Genomic DNA, 19,616 nt, shown 5'->3' with positions numbered 1-19,616 from the left:
AATAACAATTTGACGCATGCCAAGTTTTAAATAGACAATGTAAATATAGTTTTTTTAAATATAGTAGCATAGTAGTTCTAACTTCCTATAGTAGTTCTAACCTAATATATTTTGTAATTATCGTAGTATATTGATTCTGAAAAGCCCTTTTCAGGGATGATCAATTGTATATTCATTCATTCATTCATTCATTCATTCATTCATTCATTCATTCATTCATTCATTCATACGATCTATTAAATGCTTAATTAAAAAGCTCTCCAAATGCTTATAATTCAACACATGGGTCAATAAATGCATACTAAAAATATATGCGGTAGTTCTTTCGATTTATTCACCTATAACTTTTTATTTATGCACCTAGCTTAAAAAGGGAGAATGGGGGGGTCCGGGAATCGGGAAATCAGGGAAGGGAATCAAGGAATCGGGCAATGGGAAAACGGGGAATCCTGATTCCCATTGTAAAAATGTGATATTTTATTATTATCATTAACTGTCGGCTTATTATCGCTTAATTCCCGTCCAAGCCAAATTAATTGACGGTTTTTTAAAACCACCGGACCAACACAATTTGCAGAATTCACCGACAATTTTCCGGACTGAAGTACGCCGATTTCACAAAACTCTTCCTAGTACCACCCTGTGTTCAAATTATCGGTATTAACCTACTATATCCGGTATTAACCTACTAGTAAGTTAATACCGGATAACTTTAACACAGGATAGTAACGAGAGGTATAGTACACACGTAAGGTAGTATACACGCAAAAACGCGCAAGTTGTAACAAGTCTGCAAACAAGTTGTTACGAGTCTGTTCACAAGTTTGCAACAAGATTTTTTCGCACTGTTCACTGCATAAAATAGGTTTTCTCATTTGAGTAAATTTTTGAGTTTTAGAGTAAACTTTACTCTTTCTTGCAAGTAAACGAAAACTCAAAATGTTGGGTGAAGTTTCACTCAAATTTTTGGGTATATTATTTAATGAAATTGACGAGTAAAATTTATCCAAGCTTAAGCATGAGTAGCCTCCTTCGCAGGCAACTCTTATGTATTAGAAAAGCATATTTGGCTTGGGCTAGCTGTGTTGGGGAAGGCGAGGAAAAAAACGGGAGAGATGCCTGGCATATATCGACACAACAAATTGCACTGCGCATTACAGCGCATACCAGCTCATCCATGCTAATTTTAGAAAAAAATGACAAAATCATACTGTGTATAGGCGTCAGGCGAGAGTGGAAAGGAGTGAAAGAATTTTGTTACAAATTTGCGTAAAATTTTCTGGTTTATTTATTAAAGAACGAATAAAGTGTTGTTGTAATTGTAACGTTAGGGTTAGGGTTAGGGTTAGGGAACCTAGGATCGGTTGCGGTTCGAAGCAACATGATTGAGATGAAAAGCCCATGTGACTCTGCACTATCCCCTGCAATCTGATGAACTTTAATCCCTCCTCAAAAATGCCGATATCATTTAGGCCTCGAACATCTGCTTTCATCTGGTTACTACAACAGCGTAACACTCTGCCAAAACACAACTTGATTCTCTCTTGAACATCGCTCCGTATCCTGGTGTTCTGTTAAGGTTCGCACCCGGGACTTACTACTACATGTGCACAAGAAATAACAACTTCGCCAACCGCAATCAGAAGGGACGATATCATGTTTACACCAATAGAAATGAGTCCAGACGTGTTATTGGGCCAGGGATTTTCAACAAAACATATATCTAGCTTTGTTAATTATCTTGATTCAAGAACCTTTTCTTTTGAACCTTTGTGGATTAAAAGGCATGATATATGTAGCTCATTACGGTTTACTGAGAAGATATGGTGCCATAAAAATAATAAATGTATCAAGTAGCTATAGCATATTCTATATAATTTTGGACGTTGTTGAAACCGCGTGAATTTAGTTTTGCAGAGTTATCAGTGAAAATCCAAATTATTTGAGAGTCATGATCTGAAGTATGATCCGAGAATCACTATTTCTCACCTCCATTATAACTCTCCGGAGTCAATCAACTATATATACAATACTACACCAGAACTGAAAAGGATAGGTTGACCAATACTAAAAAGTGTGTCAACCATTTGTCGAATAAAAAAAGTCGAGCATACTAAATCACTGCTGTAATTTCTTAGTTCCCAACGGTGGTTGCTCATCCTTGTGCTTTTTCTTTTTCTTCTTTTTGTGTTTTTTCTTATCATGTTCGAGGACATCACTGTTAACTTTCCCGAGACTCTCTTCATCAGCTTTGGACACACTGGTCGGGGGAGCGTCTTCTTCCTCGCCAAGCTATAAATAAGATAAATAGTCGTACTCCATGTTATGACGTACGGGCGGTGTGCACAAAGACGTAATCAACGTGAGCTGATGCGTCAATGTCCCACGGGAGCAGAAATATAAAACCGACACAAATGCGAGTGGTAAATGGCAATGTTAATTCTTTTAACTGAGGTTGATAACAACAAAGAATTCGAATTTAAGTGTGCCGTTTGCAGCTCGCCGTAAACATCTTAAAGTTCCCCTAATGATTTGGTTTTCCCAAAATGAACCTCGTTTGAATTAATTAAAGTTAGTTATATTGCGTTATCTATGGCTGTTAATATTGTAAAATTCAGAGATGGTAATACGGTTAGTGATGTTTCCGTATTCAGAGATTATAGGATAATATTCCGCAAAGGACCCAGCACCTGATAATGTCGTGATATTATTGCAGCAGGTCATGACCATGGCATCGAATATGGTAGCGGTAATAATTTATTATAAAAATTATTCATTGCGATTAAAGCGATGGATATTGTAATTATCGCATGATATTAACCATTCCCCCCTCCCCACCGCCCTCTGAAAAAACCGTCTGAGATGATTTACATAAACAAATCTTATACCTTTATCTTCAATTTAAGTTTTTGACTACCAGATAAATGCGACTCGTCGGACTGTGAAGCATTTAAAAAACTCTCTTTCATAGACGCATCTAAACGAAACAGAAACTAAAGGTTCATAAAATAAGTAATAAAGCACAAATGGGGATTTGTGATTCATAATTCAGTTGTTCGGACACTGCATGTTTCTATACTTGTAAAGAGCCCATGAAATATTCCTAGGATGTTTAGCTGTCGATTTTATTCGACTCTACAGAGGTGGCTAAGTTATCCAGCTCAAACGGGAAATAGAGATGACAGTTGGATTTCCACCTGCAGAATAATGGTGTTCTAGGGGAATATTTGCATATTTTCTTATGAATATTTTGTCAACATTGAAAAGAACATATGCAAATGTTTCGCTAGCGAACGGGAAATCCACCTTAAGTGAAAATCCACTTCTCAAAAATACGTTTTTATGATGCATAGAAAGCACACAGTCCGTCACATTATAAATATCTGAGTTAAGTTCAAACATTTGCTACGAAACAACACCAGAATTTTTTATATTACATTGGCAAATGTCACATATTAAGAATAATCTGAACATCAACAGTATAATGGAGATTGTATACCTTTATCAACTTCCATATCTTTTATACTCGTTTCTTTGGAAATTTCTTTCTTGAGCTCAAAATCCTTATTACAAACAAACAATATTAATTAAATAGAAAATCACCCCCCGGTAATAACCTTTCCACTCTTAAACTCTCATACCTGGCCTTTCATGGGTGAAAGCGAAGAGAAGTTTGTAATCTTTTTTTCTTTTAAATCAATAAGAACTCCCATCTAAAAGCATAGAATGTGTTCAGAACTGATCCTTTTCCTATGCCATAAGCTCCTTGCTTTAAACTGAAACACTCAGATTTCAAACCAGATATAATCCAAAAGAAGAAAGATAAAACAGTTACTTTTCAATGAACTGTTTAATTCGCTATACAGGGTGAGTAAAAAAAAACTGACACCTTTGAAATTCAAATTAGCTGCGAACTTATGCCTGGAATATGACAATTTCCATGTACAATGAACAAAAACGATTTGATAAAACTGTTCTTTTGTATTTACAGAGCTTAGAATGCATTTTAAACTCCCAAAGGGAACAAACTTTATGTTTTAGGTTAATTAATATGATATGCTTCGTATACCAATGAAATATTTTAGGCAACTTCTGTCACATTACAACCGCTATGCGGCTAATTTGAATTTCAAAGGTGTCAGTTTTTTTTACTCACCCTGTACATGCATGGATCTAATCAAGAAAAGCTTACGCAACAACAAAAACAATTTGACACATCTGAATAAGATTTCATTACTTACTCCTTGTGTTGGAACACATCCTGGAGAAACTCTCCCCCACAAGGTGTTATAAAGATCCATAAAATCACACCTTAAGCGAGAATCTAATGAACATTTGCTATAGAAAAAATTCAACAGGTTTAATTACTTACTTCAGTTGAAAAGCAAACAAACTTGCATGCAAATAAATTAAATTTCCAATGTTTTGTTAATTGGTACTGAGGAAAAAAACATGTTTCAGTTTAGTCTGAGTCAAGAAGATGAAACATCGAGATAACTACCTTGCATAGCTCCATATTTTGTTCACAAGATCCAAATTATCCAGTTGGGAGTCCGACTTTCTTGTAAATGGCGGATTCTCAATTAACATTCTCACAATGGAATGCCTAAAACGTATAAATTTTAGCATAGAAAATGGTGCCAAGCCAGTGTGCATTTTCACTTCAACTCTCGGCTCGATGAAGTGTAACAACACAATTACAATACCGTATGTAAGATGAAGGATCCTTGTTTGCCATAGTAAACAACAATTCCAGTACATCCCCGTTACAATCAGCTAAAAAGAAAAAAGAGTAACAAATTAGGGAAAATATAATTATGAGCAGAGAACAGAAAGATAGATATAGAGAATACTGAACGCATTGTTCTCGGGATAGCGGCTCGTTGTACATTAAAGTATTTGAAATTATAACCAACCACACCACATGAAATTCACGGAATGCTCTAGAAGAAAGCCTTTGTGAATACAGATGTCTAATAATCGACCGGTTCAGAGCACTGATTTTCATTATAGTAGTATTTCTTCATTTCTTCCTTCAATATTATGGCGATTATAGTTATCTTTGGCAAATAAAGTATACTTTCTGCAATCACTTTAACCAACCTTTAATAATACCAACTAAACATTCAATAGCTGTCAGTCGAACATTTTCAAAATGACCAATTCTAAAAAATATCGCAACCTGAGTATACAGTTAGAGGGAAACATAAATTTTGGTGCAGATAGAATGTTGAAAGGATATAAGAAGTTGCTGGGACGAGCCGTGGCTAGAAGCGTAATTGGGAAGGAGTTCTTACGTTCGACTGATTTCTTTTTCACTTTGTTGTTTCTATATGATACTGTATGAGCATGAACACTTGGTTTACACACGTTAACACGTGTATAAAAACACGTCACGTTGTGTATTAAACCAGGAGGTGTTCTTTGAAACATGGTCATAGGTGTGATGGTATACATGAAAAAATATTCTCATACTTGGCAAAATACTTGAACACATCAGGATCGGATGGAACGTGGCCATTGATCTGAAGTAGTCGTAAACCTTTCAAGCAACTAAAACAAAATTTGTATTTAAGGAGGATTAAAAGGAGATTCAATTTTGGATTGTTAAAAAGAGATTAAATTTTGTACCACCCACCTTGATGTTACCACATATTTATACGAAGGAAGGAGCTTCTCCAAGTTCAAATATTTTGTGATTTCTGCCAGGATAACCTGTTTTTCAAATATGAGATTGCTTGAAAGAATGCACGGAAAGTATTTTCACCTTTTAAAAATATGCAGTGACAAATTTTAACATTTAAGATTAGATGGAAAAGCCATCATATTATTGGTGTTCGTAAATAATTAACATGTCTATCCATACACTCGAACTAAAATAAATTCAAAACATACCTTGCATTCTTCAGAAAGCTTTAAGATTTGTTTACCTTCACTAGAGGAGAAAGCATCATTTTTGTAAAATAATACAATATGTAAAATATGGCTAATCCTATACGTTTCGAAGCAAAATTTGGACTTGACTTGTATATTTTCGAGACGAGGACAACTTCACATAATGATTTACCTGTTTGTCATAACAATGGGTACCGTTGGTGTGATGGTATTGAACAAACCATTTAGAATGTCGCTCACATAATCACTATCAGAATACTAGCAAGAGAATTGTGTTCGTTATGATAGAAAGAATTCAAATAAAAAGAATTACTAGAACAACTTTATACTTTACAAAAAGGAAATAACGCTCCTTGAAATAACTTCTTAGCAAAATTAGTTCGCAAACACCTGATAGAACACACATATATACTATACGACGTCGCAACCTAAATGCCATCCTACTTCTTACTAACTCTATACTGACCAGTGCTAGAGTAAAAACGTCGAGAAATTTGTTACTTCAACCATAACTTAAATTGTCCCCTATGGTATATACTGGATATATGACTTCTTCAAAAAAGCAAGTAAAACTACAATCTGTATTTACCTGGTTTAATCTATTGTCATTATATTTTAGAAGATCGAGAAGAAACTGCAGGACAGGTTTTGGACATTGTGATCGCGTGTCTCTACAAAATCCAATCGATGAGACTAAAGCCTTAAAAGTAAAGAAGTTTCGTCAGTTGCAAGTCATCTTGTATCACCGTGCATTATGTGCAACGAAATGATGGGCCACCGCCCGTCCAAACCGTTCTAAATGGTGAGCTACGCTCTCAAAAGTTCAAAATGATGTCGGGTTTCAATTCTTAACATTGAATACAATAGGGTTTATTGATTTATAATTTATTTTCACATGACAGTAGAATAATAGACGACGCGCATTTCAATTCGGTAAATTCATCGTCATAAATTATCTCTGATGGTATAGGTAGCATAATTAAACTCGTTAGTACAATGTGAAAAATATCCCATGCAGATATCATTACGCCAAATGGTATTGGATCAAAAACCATACACGACAAGTGAACTGTAATAAAACCTTAACAAGACATTCCTAGATAATTATTCTCTACGTCTGTCTCAAACGTTCAAAAATACAGAAAAACTACCTTCAAATTTGGCTGCAAAGATGGCGGTTTATTACAGTTTAGGTTTTATTACAGTTTACTGTGCTGTGGACGACCAACCCAGATAGGCCGTCACCTGTGCCAAATAAACGCCTTATATATAGAAAGGGCATTCCGTTGCACACAACGAGAGGCTAAATAATTTGACGAACATAAGGCAACTCATGAGCCTGGAAATAGATATTTGGGAAGCCCCCGTTCATAAGTGTGGACAACTACTCAAAAACAGTAGAGTGAAAAACAAATTCCGGAAATAGAAGACATCTTGAGAGTCAATATATGATTCAAACAAGACGCTGTTTGAAACATTTTGAGGGAAAGAATAGATAACTTTTATAGTAGCATATGACTTACCCTCTGTACAAAATAGTCGATAAAATTCGAAAAATCGTTATATCTAACAATTGTTGAGCAAGTTTGTGATCCAAACAGGTCTTGAAATATTGCTATTAAAGACAAGTGAATGTTCCAGGCTTCTCCAGTTTCATTTTGTAACTAAGGATAAAATTACACAACGTCATGTAGTAATTCTGGACGATTAAGTCCAAATTATCTTAGGGATGCAAGGACAGTGAAAAGAACGCCCTCGATATCTGACAAACAGGACGTCATTCCTAACATAATCCAACCAGATACTCCGCCAGTGAAAATCTAGAGTATTAAATTAAACATAACCACACAATTTTTTTCATGTTTTGATAAAGCACAGTGCGCTTTTTCCTAGTAGGGAATATCTCATTGTGATTTCATGCATGCACAATAAGGAATTGAATACGTGAAGTGAAACATGCTGATTGTGCATGTTAGATTGGTAAAATTTACATTAATAGCATTAGATTGTTAATAAGTACTTAAATCACATCACTCATTAGCTGTGATACAACCTTGTTCCCAGGGTGTTCGCTTCGTGAATTCTCTGGGGACACCTCCGGAAAGTTTGTACTATTTTAAAATAAACTGACTTCTTATATTATAGTTCAGTGCTGAATAAGGATTATTGAGAACCTTAAAAATCTCTGCACGTTAATTTTTACCTTAGCAAGTCGCCTTATCGCATCCAAACGAACTCTGTAGAAACATTCTTTCTGTTTTGCTATATCTATAAATGCCATCATAGTTTGATGTATGGGAAAATTCATCAAGTTCTCAAGAGCCTAGAATAGAAAGGTGAGCTATGTATAGAGTTCACTGAGGAAAATTTGTGCTTCCCTGTATCTTGAAAAAAGATTTCTGCTTCCCTGTATCTTGAAGGAAAATTTATGATTCCTGTATGTTGAAGGAACATCAGTGAACAAAACCTGGAACGCTAACATGGTGTAATAAAACCTTGATCCCTGGAACGCTAACTTGGCCGCCATCTTTAAGCCAAATTTGAAGGTAGTTTTTCAGAGTTTTTGAAAGTTTGAGACAGACATGGAGAGCTATTAAACTAGGAAAGTCTAGAACTATGTAAAATACAATCATTTGCTAATTTTTATAAAAATTGAACGAGAAACAGAGTCAAAAACTCAGTCTTTTGCTTCAATTTTTGGCTTTAACTACTTCGCTGAACTATAGGCGATAGCGTTCCAGGTTTTATTACAGTTCACTCAAAAAGATTTATGATGCCTCTCGGTATATTGAAGGAATTATGTTGACAGAAGATTTGTGCTTCCAGCTTTTTTCTGCATAAATACTGAATTATATCAATAAAAGGATTTTACCTCCGCCTGAGCAATCACGTCTCTTTCATGCCTCAATTGGAAATGCCACATGAAGTCAGATTGCTTAAACAACACTTGACGAATAAGATTCACCTCAGGATCGATACGAATCCACAGAACAGGAGAATCGGAGCTGGAAATGTACAAAATATTTCATTTTCTTTATTACGTTTGCCAGATAAATAATTTAAACCTCAATCTTAGATAGAAGAATAACTGCAAGTGATCTCACAACACGAAGTTGTGTTATAGTTACGCATTAAATAGCTTCTTACTCCATGGAATCAAGATCTATGTCAACTTCTTCCCCAGTCATCAATGGGATCTTTTTTCGCTTGTTTCTAAAAAGTAACCCACCCTTACAATGTATATCTACAATGGTAGAGCTAAGGGCGGTTTCAGGGCAGTTCTATTTAACAATTAATCGCGGAAGGCGAGGCGATTACAAGCCTATATTCACTGAGCTAAAGGCGAAGTGAATATAGGCTGTTAATCACCGAGCCTGAGGCGACTAGTTGTTTTAGTATAAATTTCGAGGTGTTTACAAATAATCAACATAATTTATAAAAATTAATAATTATTCAAATTTCCTATTTGAAAAACAACAACAAAAAGCTATAGTCACCGACCAGTAACTATCACTTCAGAGACAGTGAATCTTGACCAATCAGAATGTAGGAAAATCAATAGTCACCTCGAAGTTTATACTAAATGTAAAATAGTCACATGTGTAGAACCAGAAGAATGCGACTTCTTAAGAATAACCTAAATTGTATCTTAAAAATTGCCAGCTGTTCAAGACTATTAGATTTTAATACACGCTCCTCATGAGCAAACACAAAAATCTAAAATAATACCTTCTGCTCTTGGAGTGACACTGTAACTCATGATGACTTGAACTATCTTCAATTTGCACCGTATGTTTGAAGGATCCATCTAATTCTTGGATACAAACAGTGAGTGGACCCTATAAAATCCACATTAGAGTACTGTACAGTCAAAATATCTTACACTCACTGGCGATACAGAAGAAATCTCCCTTCAACTATGCTTCAACTGAACCCTGGGATCGCGGAAGATGTGTAAGAGGGGAGGGCAAGGAGGATGTTCACAAATTCACGTTCAGCATTGTTTTTTTCTTTTGAAATTGATTGTTTCTACGGTCTGCTAACATTGGTATATGAATATATCCCCCCTCCCCTTTCTCACTCTGACCAAACCACTACGACAAGATCCCATTTACCATGTATTTAAACGTTCCTTTTCTTAAATCTTGTACCAAATCCAACTCCACAATATTACGTTTACGATTAAACACAAACCGACCCGAAAATGACACCACTCCTGACCTGTATCTAAAACCAATATTAAGGAAGAAGTTTTTTTTAAATTTTATACTTTCCTCACTAGTATTCTCTCCTGAGCTAATCCTGTAGGTTATTTCCGATATGTGAATTATGTGACAACATTATTTATTCATTTCACGTAATTTAATGTCGCATAAACGCCTTTAAATATTCTTCAGCGACTGGAAAAATGTACAAGAACGTCTTTGGGGCCTTTGGCTTTTAACTCTTCTGAGAAGGCTCTCAGGTTGAAAGGTCAAGAGGACCGAAGCCATATTTGATGACGGGATAAACTGCAACGCTGTCTGGTTTATTTTGCACGTAACAAATAAGTGAATAAAAAAATATTGTATTATAGTATACTAAAGCAGACTGGGTTGTCCTAATTGTTATGTGATTAAATTTTACTCACGCATTAAAATTATTAATAATTATATGAAGTATTCCAAATCTCACTAACATCCAAATGATAATTTCAACTTAATTATATCGTTCTTGTTAAAAATGAAACGAGCTAGAATACAGAACAGAAATACATTATTCTATAATCGGATACATCCACTGCTCAACAAAAACGTTGAGGTCTTTCCCAGAGACAATGGAGATGGAACGGAGAAACTAAAAGTAAAATGTGTAAATCAGATTTTCATCTAGTCCTGTATCATCATAAAAATCATCATCATCACATCCAAAAATCATATTCCATATTCATATATATTCATAGATGTTCAAATAAGCGTAAAAACGATCACTATCGAGAGAAATCACTCGGGTATAAGACGAATATATGAATTTACACTACCCAATTAAGCTTCTTTGGCGAGACACCTGTATATAAATACTGTATGCTCTGGATAAACTTGTATATAAATAACAACAGTAAGAAAGATAGTAACAAACATCGCATATTCACCCCTGTCGTGGACAGCAGCATGTTTCTCCAGGAATTTATATCTTTTGATTTCACGGCAGATTTTGCGAGTGAGAGAAGTTTATTAAAAACCTTCAAAAAAAAGGAAAACTACTTTAAAAATTTTATTTAGGTACATTACTATAAGGTTCCAGGAAACTTTTGTTTTTTCGACGAGTTTCTTCATCGCCGACCATAGAGAATATTTTACATCAGTAAAATCTAAATAGACGGGAACGATAACTCCATTCTTAAGGCTAATGGCGGGAATCGTGCATTTCAAAAGGACTAAGAAGAGTGTCAAAGAGTGGAAAAGTGTTTTTAAGGAAAAATTGCAAGGAAAGTGCGTTTTCTAATCAATATATATTGGCTTTAATTTAAAATATCAAATGAAAACATTCCCTTTGATATATAAATAGACAAAGACACTCAATGCACTTACTTGAAGTAATGGCTCCTGTCCAATTCGCATTTCAATCAATCTCAATACCAAATGTGCTTTACTGCACATAGCTTGAAGTTGCTTGGACGATGTCAAATGTGGATGCATATGAATGAAACTTGGTTGATAACATGCATTGGTGACTGTGTCGGAGTCAGTGTCCGAACTTAGTTCTTCTGAAGGTGATGAGTATTTGCTGTGCAGAGGTAACAAACCAGGTCCACCAATCTCAAATTCACACACTTTTTTCATCTCCTAAATAATTATTCATATTTTTTACAATTAAGTATATTACGTTTATCGTTCTTATAACTATTCCTCAGATCATCGTTAGAAAAAGTCGCATTTATAAAACGAGCCTATTAGGCTAAAAACTACACATTGTGAATCCTCCAACCACAAACTGGACATTATAGTTATAGAGTGCTAATCAATCTGGCGAAGCAAAACATACTTATATATAAATTTTCAACCTGGCCCAACTAGAAAATACTTTTTAATTCAACATATTGTTATTTTATATGTTTTATAATTTTCTGTCGAATGTGTACCTCTTGTATCCAATTCCTATATTCGTTATTGCCAAATGCTTTCTTCATATAAAGCCCGTATAAATAAACTGTTATTCCGGCCTGAAGCCATGAATCTGACCTACAAAGGTAGAGTCAGCAAAAAATTGTTAGGATATTTGATAATTGTTCTTTTTGCACAGACCGAGCTCGAAGAGCGAAGTTCGTACAAAAAGATCGAGGTCCGATATTTCTCGGTAAAGACCGAGAAGGCGAGGTTGATGAAAAGTTTATTATATGACATAAGGCATTTATTTGCACTTGAAACAAACAAGAATGCATGAATTCGTATTGGTAGCCTGGTACGCATTTGATAAATACAAAAACAAAATATTGAATTATTTAGTTTACCTAAACTGTCTTGAGACGTCTTATTCATTTCAAAGTCAATTAAATTTACTCTTGAGCATTTATTTGTGCCTCTTTCATTCAGAACTCCTCTGTTTTTCATCTCGTAATGGATCGGCGGTAACGCCGATCCATTACGGGAAAGTAGCGGTCCATTACGGGAAAGTAATGGACTGATGAAAATTCTTCTCAGCCAATCACTGAGCTCTATTTCACGGGAAGTGACGCTTGCCATATAATTAAATAAAACTGTTTTCTTCGCTAAATACGACAAACGACTTAATCGACGTTATTTAGCTACACACAACGCATTTGTGAAATTAGAAGGCTTGATACATGCATACCATATTCTAAAACAATTTCAATTTACCACTTCTATGAGTTATAGTATAAATGTACGTTCAAATATAGTTACTAAGATGTACTGTACACATTATCGTAAATTAATTTTCTAATCTCCGTATTTTTCAATATTATTATCTATGCTTAAGTCCCAAAAAATTCGGGGAGAGAACTTTTGCTATGAAAAAGAAGGAGGCAAACAGTGGCGTGATTTGATTTATATTAAATTCAAACCAAGCGAGTTTGGATATAAAATCAATTTATATACACCGTAGCACTTTGCCATCGAAGAGCAAAATGTATTGTTGTACCGGCCAAAACCGCAAGGAAAATCACACTATTAATCTTCAAAACATACCAGGTGTGGAGTGATAAATAACAACCAAAAAACTGACGAGCTAACGCTAGAGCCAACGTCTTCCTTGTGTAGAAAGTTTGATCAATCATCCGACTTGAATGAAGTAAATTTGTACTATAGGAAGCAAAGAAAAATGAAAAATAAGTACAATTAAGCCTCTGTTACACAGGATTTGTTGCCCAAATAAAATGGATCCGACAAAATTGGATCGAGTGAACAGACCTTAAAACAAGGCAAAGATAAAAAATTGACATATTAAAATTACTGTAAAAGTTAATTTATTGACAATGGCATGATTAAATACAATATAAAGCAAAATACAATATAAGTATGTCTGTACAGTTTCAGGTATTGCGATTCAGGTATTACACCACTTCTGAGCTACCAAAAATATATCTTATCCTGCATTTCTGCATCGTTCTTTAAAACATCTTGCATACATACATGAAGAGGAAATTACCTGCAAATGGCCAGTGTGGCATAAGAAGACGTTTCTTCAAATGGAAACTCAACGAAGACTTGTTTATAACTTGTATAAGGAAAATGACAACTCATCGACTCCTCATAAAATTCGAACACCTTAAAATGGAATGTTTAATAAGTAAAATGTCTTCCTTTTTGATAGGATTGGATAAGTAAATTTAAGAGCTTCAGCCAAAAATTTACAAAGTTTGTTATTGTTCGCAAGTTAGGTCGCCAACATGGCAGCAGGCCAAAGATTTAGCGGATTCTAAACCAGCAGTTAACGTGGTAGCCAGAAAACCTGGCTTTCGAATTGTATTGTATAACAACATTTCAACGGCGTGAACGACCAATCAGAATCCATGAATCATTTCTGATTTCGATTATCCCAGAGCCTTTGTTTCCTCGCCAGAGGAAAGCGCGGGCTGGGAGAACAAGATTGAACCCGCCTGCTGAAGTAGCTACGTTTTGCGGTTAAGTTCGAGATTTTGGAATCTACTTTTCAATTCGAGCCTAGAGTTGTTTGTTCGCGTTGTATGTTGGCGACTAACTGGTGGTTTTACACAAGAACTTATATATTATAATTCCTGCAATGCAAAACTTCCCTGCCACTATACACTTGAGATAAAAACCAAACAAATGGAATGGTGTGAAGAACCTTTTTTACCTCGTTAAGAGATCCAGTAGTTTGCTTCAACAATGGTACCAGCCCAGGTAAACAGAAATGTGTAACTTCAGGCATCACAGGATCGATATAGACTTCAAAAGGACTAAAGAGAATAATAATATACCTTATTGACATTTTCAAAGTGTCATTTGAAAATAATAATATACCTTATTGATATTTTCACAAGTACTATTATTGCATGAACAACATCGCATGATTATTTGTTTAATATTAGCATAATAAAATCGTAAAATTTTGTACCGCATAGCGGGCAGTTTTTTGTCAGATAGACTTTTATCCAATATTTAATACTTTTGCCACTATTAGTTCTTCTTTTTTTTTCCTTTCAGAGTTGTTTAGTTTGTATCCAAATAACTTCTGTAATTTTGTGTACTTTCGAAAATTAATAATTGTACTGCAGTACAACTAGTGAGGTAACTCTACCCCACTCAACCAATCAGAATCCAGTAACTTTATCAGCATAAACAAAAACGTTACTATCATAGCAAGATCTTTGAGTAACATAATATCACGCAACATACCCGACTGCTAACGCAATATTTGGTGCTGCTGTTGGCACATCCAAAACATACGAGAAGGTCTTGTATTTTTCATCTGCTGTATATACCTGAAAGAAATGACGGGCGCTATGCTAAAACATGCAGCAATGCTGTCTGCAAAATAATTGCTGGTTTCGATAATTCACTCTCCGTTAACTCCGTTTTCCACCAGACGAATTTATTCACGCGAACTGATAAAAAGTACAGGAAGCGTTTCTACCAAAACCCCGGATTTCAGATATCGCTTCGCGTCACGCCAATGAATTCGCCTAGTGGAAACGTAGTTTCTCATGTTTACTATCATGTTAGTTGAAATTTATCCGGCCTGGCACGAGGTGGCGTACGGCCCAAAATTGGTGGTTTTTTAGACTAAATAAATCAATTTTATACTTAATCCTTTTATAGCTTGCGCAAGGCGGCGTTACTGTGTTTGTCGGACGTCTCTGTCCAGTCCCGCGTGACGTTCGCGTAGTCTCATCAGTTTAATATATTGCAACATATATTGGATCTCGTGGCCGTAGAAGGAGCCGTAGTTGAATCTAAAACTCTCTATTACCTGCTCAATGAGTTCGCCACATGAAACAGCAATCAAGTCTTTGTCTACTGTCACATCAATTTTCCATGTGCAAACTTCAGAAAACGAGTCAACACATGGAAACCACAGCCTAAAGACCAATAATATTTAGATGAAACTTCATTCTACTTCTAGGCTAGTCGCCTGGATGTGAAACTAGCTTTAAACTCCAATCAGAGAACGAGCACACTCTGATTTCTGACAAAACTTCCTCAGTTTAGGATATGCTTTCAAAAATGTGTGCAACGCCATTTTTTGTTAACATATTACCTGGATGTATTGCCATGCGTGTATGTAAACATATGAGCTGATTTCTAGGGGGAAAAACAGATAATTAACGTTATTGTCGACCGTTCTCAAAATTTAAAACTTAAAAAAGTAGTTGAATACTGCCGGAACTGTGCTGCCGAGATTCGAAACAATTCGTGACAGCGTCAACAGGGCTTGAATCAGCCACAAACACAGTGTATTACCTAATATTGGCAATGACCAGATTCAAAACCATGGCGTAAGGTACCCGCCACGTGTGTTCTTTCAAAAAAAAAAGAAACGAAAATTTTCATTTCCAGTTCCTTTAAGATCACACAGTACCTCTTCAATACTTCCATTTCCACCAGGCATTACAAATTGAATACCACCTTTTGGATGTTCCAGAGAGAACTCGATGCTTAAACGAAATGTTTTCTTTTCTGAAATGAATTTCTGAGATTCCTTGGGCAATTTAACAGTTAATTCACCACCACCATTCTCAGGTTCCACAGAGGAAATAGCCGTCTGAAGTGACGCAGCAAAGTGTTCTAAATTCCTCCTACATCATAATAAAAGTGAACATGAAAACTCACACAACCGTCAGGTGATGACGCAAAATCAACGCAAAATTTTCATCAGGCATATTTACTGAAAACATGTACGAACATTTATTTTTAATTTAATTTGACCTTTCCTATGCAATTATCGATCTTTTCACATAAACTTTAAGGAATATATTTTACTGACGTGTAAACACGTAAAAATTATACAGTTTGATTTTACTAGTGTGTTGCTGGCGTCATTTCGACAACTCATATTGGGCATATATTCAAACTCAATGACAAACTTCAATACTTTATACATTTGCAAAGAAAAAGCGAATCCAACGATTCATGCATCCATGGAGACACACATTGCCTTGACCTTTGCAACCACTTCCCCGGTGAGCCCGTATATATGATATTAGGGACCTTAAGCATATTGGAGGGCAACACGACGACGACGCGGCTGAAATTCTCCTTTACATAAATGCTATGGCAAAGTGGTTGGTTTATATTATTAATTGTACCGATTTAGTGAGATATAAGGCGTAAAAAACATTGTGTTTATGTTTAAGAACAATTCTATAAAGCCTAATTCGAGGTAGGGCTCGCTGGGCCTGAAATGCAACCGTTCTAGGCAAGATGTAAAAAACCACGTTTTCTCGTTGTAAACAGAACGAAGACGACGTCCAAAACCCATCATGGGTCTTTATAATTATTCATTTCTTTTCAATGACCCATTGTATTGATAGCCGTCGTCGACGCGTTCGCGTTCTACATGCTTAAGATCCCTATTGTTTCCTAACATAATGACGTCCACATCGTGTAACGAAGAAACTTACTTTTTACTTTGGCTGCAAAGATTTTCTTCCAAATCGTCAAGTTGGAAACCAGCATCAAACCAAGCACTGTTTTCTTTGCTGTCTTGAACACATATTCTAAATATTCTTGTGAAGTGTTAAGAAATATTACTTCAACAGTTAAGTAAGGGCCAGACACACTCGCGAATTTCTAGGTGGTCCGGTTCGATATATACAGCTTCGACGTCATGCTACGGTGTTCCAGCTCAAAACTATTTTAGCTTGAACCCAAAAAAGTGTATCCGGAGCATCCTTATAAAAATTATCCTTCCAACTGTAGTGGAGTTCAATGATCTTAGCTCGAAAACTATCCGTAGAGGATCGAGAGAAACTTGGCGAGACTGAGTTGTGAACAAGCGGAATACGCATGGTGAGGTAACTATACCATATACATTATAACATTTATATTACGCGCGAGCTGGTTGGTCGAGAAGCGTGTTTCTATTTAACAATTAGATAACGAGTCCGAGTTGAAGGACTATATTCGCTCATAGACAACAAAGGCGAGTTGTCTAATTGTTTTAGTATACACCCTGTACCTAGATATATTAATTTCGAGAAAAAATCTATACACCGCAATCGATACACGACCCTGCTCTTAACCAATAGAAACAGAGCTTTTACACTATAGGTCTGGGATAATAATTAGTGCTCAGCACAATAATCATTTCAAGCACCGAGTAAGAAACGGATGTATAAAGAGGATATGAAGTTGTTTGCAGTTTAGTTTTAATCTGGTCAGATTGCTTTGAAGTGGAAGAATACATAACTCAACAACTCCCTAAAAACAATATTTTTGCAAAGCGATTAAACACATGAGTAATTAAGCTTTCTAATAATATCTTTTTCTTGTTATGATGGCTTGATGTTAAAATTAAGTGTTAAAAATTGCTGGTCGAGAAACCACATTTTATGAAACAAAATGGCAGACATTAAAATGTTATTAGATATATTCATTATATACAAAGTCATTGGTTTTGTGGGAAGAAAGCTGGAAGCATTATTGTAAGTACAGTGTGTACTGTGTAAAAATCAAAATTCATTTCTTTCTTGGCAATTAATTAAAAATAAATGTACAAAATGTGTATATGCAAAGATTGTTATAAATATACTTTGCATAACATTGCACAAATTTAAACACACAAATACTTTACACAGTTGTGCTCATTAGAGAGAACTAAAGCTTTTGTACTGTACATGATGGTAGATATAATTAAGTACCGAAACAATTTGAAAAAATCTGGAAAATGATTCATTCAAGTCTTGATCAAATGCCCATTGGGCTTGTAGTGAACTAAACTTTTTAATATACTCTTTTAAAATAATTTGACCTATTCAGGTATACCGTACTGAGACTGGAAAATCCCCTGATGATTAAACTGGAATATAAATTTATTATTAAAACTCACAAAAAGGCATTGTCTCTTAAAATCAACTGATGTGATGCACAAATATTGGTCAACTGTAAAAAAACAAAAACAAAAAAGGTAAAAATTACATTCATACATCCCATTGATAGTTTAACAAGTAACCCATCCCCACAACAAAATGCTGCACTGCAGAACAAATTTCATTGGGAAGCCATGCAATGCACCCATATTGGAGAACAAAAAAGATTGGAAGAGATTGCTGGAATGCATCTTGGGCTCTTTTGGCTAATGGTGATAATAGTAACATAACAATTTACACGCAAATTGACGCAAATTCATCAGGTCAGAAGTGGAATAGTATACACTTAATGCATGCTTCCGAGGGAAATAGCGAGTTTTGTTTCCCAAGAGTCTGAATGAAACACTGAGACTTGAGGGAAAACAAAACCCACTATTTCCCGAGGTAGTGTACAATAAGTGTTTTGTTATATAGGAACAAAAACATGTTATATAGACAATTAAGAAGAGGGGAACAATTTTTCACATGTTTCATTACATGATCTAACAATATTATTGTTGTAGCAAAGTTGTTATATCATAGACTAGTTAGAACAATCTTGTAACGCGTTTCTGGTGACACAGAGCGGTATTATAAAATAGATTGTAAAGATACTTATAATTTAAAATTTCTTGGGTTTTCTTTGGAACTTTCGGCCTTTTTCATCTCTTTGCTGAATTGCGTATGCGCGTTAAACCGACTATTCCAAGCAACACACTCTGAAATCCATCGCTTCCTTCCTTTTTACAACGTGTTAATTCAAATTATATCATAGTTCCAAGCATTATTTCATAGATCTGAGGTATTAATTCAAATTATATCATAGTTCCAAGCATCATTTCATATTGCTTTTCATTTCATTATTTCTCTTATTTACAATTTCTTCGATTTTTTCTCCCGCGGTGTGCCAGTGTGCCCGCGTTCCTGTTTCGTTGAAATGGGACACTTCGTGTTACTGTCGTTCTATAATCTCATCTGTCATTTTCAACTTTTTTGAAATCATTGGAAATCTATGCTTTTATTCAGAATTTTTTTCTAGCCTTCTTCTAGCCTTTAGATTGAGCTCAGCTCACCTCGGTACACGTTTTCACAGTCTCGCGTCTTTTACTTATCGTATTACACTATTACAGTCATTTTTAATTCTTATAGTACAGCGATCCTAGGAAAGTTTTTTTTGAGAGTGGAAACACTG

General features: G+C 35.3%; 1 protein-coding gene across 1 annotated transcript; it reads right to left on the bottom strand.

Annotated features, from left to right (window-relative positions):
• Positions 1-1,427: 1,427 nt before the first annotated feature.
• Positions 1,428-19,309, bottom strand: LOC114537494 (transcription initiation factor TFIID subunit 2-like). Its single transcript, XM_028558534.1, has 34 exons — positions 19,044-19,309; positions 18,406-18,460; positions 17,705-17,777; positions 16,979-17,084; positions 15,937-16,153; positions 15,616-15,659; positions 15,328-15,436; positions 14,754-14,839; positions 14,212-14,314; positions 13,543-13,661; positions 13,083-13,196; positions 12,017-12,116; positions 11,466-11,720; positions 11,027-11,116; positions 10,670-10,731; positions 10,011-10,122; positions 9,625-9,734; positions 9,043-9,108; positions 8,768-8,900; positions 8,099-8,218; positions 7,419-7,559; positions 6,485-6,595; positions 6,068-6,153; positions 5,896-5,935; positions 5,639-5,715; positions 5,476-5,553; positions 5,104-5,165; positions 4,707-4,776; positions 4,502-4,606; positions 4,242-4,338; positions 3,642-3,713; positions 3,500-3,563; positions 2,889-2,977; positions 1,428-2,292 (listed from the first exon to the last, which is right to left on the bottom strand). The coding sequence occupies exons 1-34, from the start codon at positions 19,088-19,090 to the stop codon at positions 2,119-2,121; spliced, it is 3,387 nt and encodes a 1,128-aa protein (XP_028414335.1). The 5' UTR covers positions 19,091-19,309; the 3' UTR covers positions 1,428-2,118.
• Between the last annotated feature and the right edge of the window lie 307 nt (positions 19,310-19,616).

This window comes from Dendronephthya gigantea, unplaced genomic scaffold, assembly GCF_004324835.1.
Source record: "Dendronephthya gigantea isolate DGI-Jeju-01 unplaced genomic scaffold, DenGig_1.0 000158F, whole genome shotgun sequence".
NCBI lineage: Eukaryota > Metazoa > Cnidaria > Anthozoa > Malacalcyonacea > Nephtheidae > Dendronephthya > Dendronephthya gigantea.
The sequence above is the reverse complement of the archived record's forward strand: the minus strand, read 5'-3'. Positions and strand labels throughout refer to the sequence as shown.

Coding starts and splice junctions, on each gene's coding strand:
- LOC114537494 (XM_028558534.1), bottom strand. CDS start 19,090: ATGAAAAAGGCCGAAAGTTCCAAAGAAAACCCAAGAAATTTTAAATT. Junction 16,154..16,978: donor CTTTGCAGCCAAAGTAAAAA/GTAAGTTTCTTC, acceptor ATTATGATGTAG/GAGGAATTTAGAACACTTTG. Junction 5,554..5,638: donor AAATATGTGGTAACATCAAG/GTGGGTGGTACA, acceptor ATTTTGTTTTAG/TTGCTTGAAAGGTTTACGAC.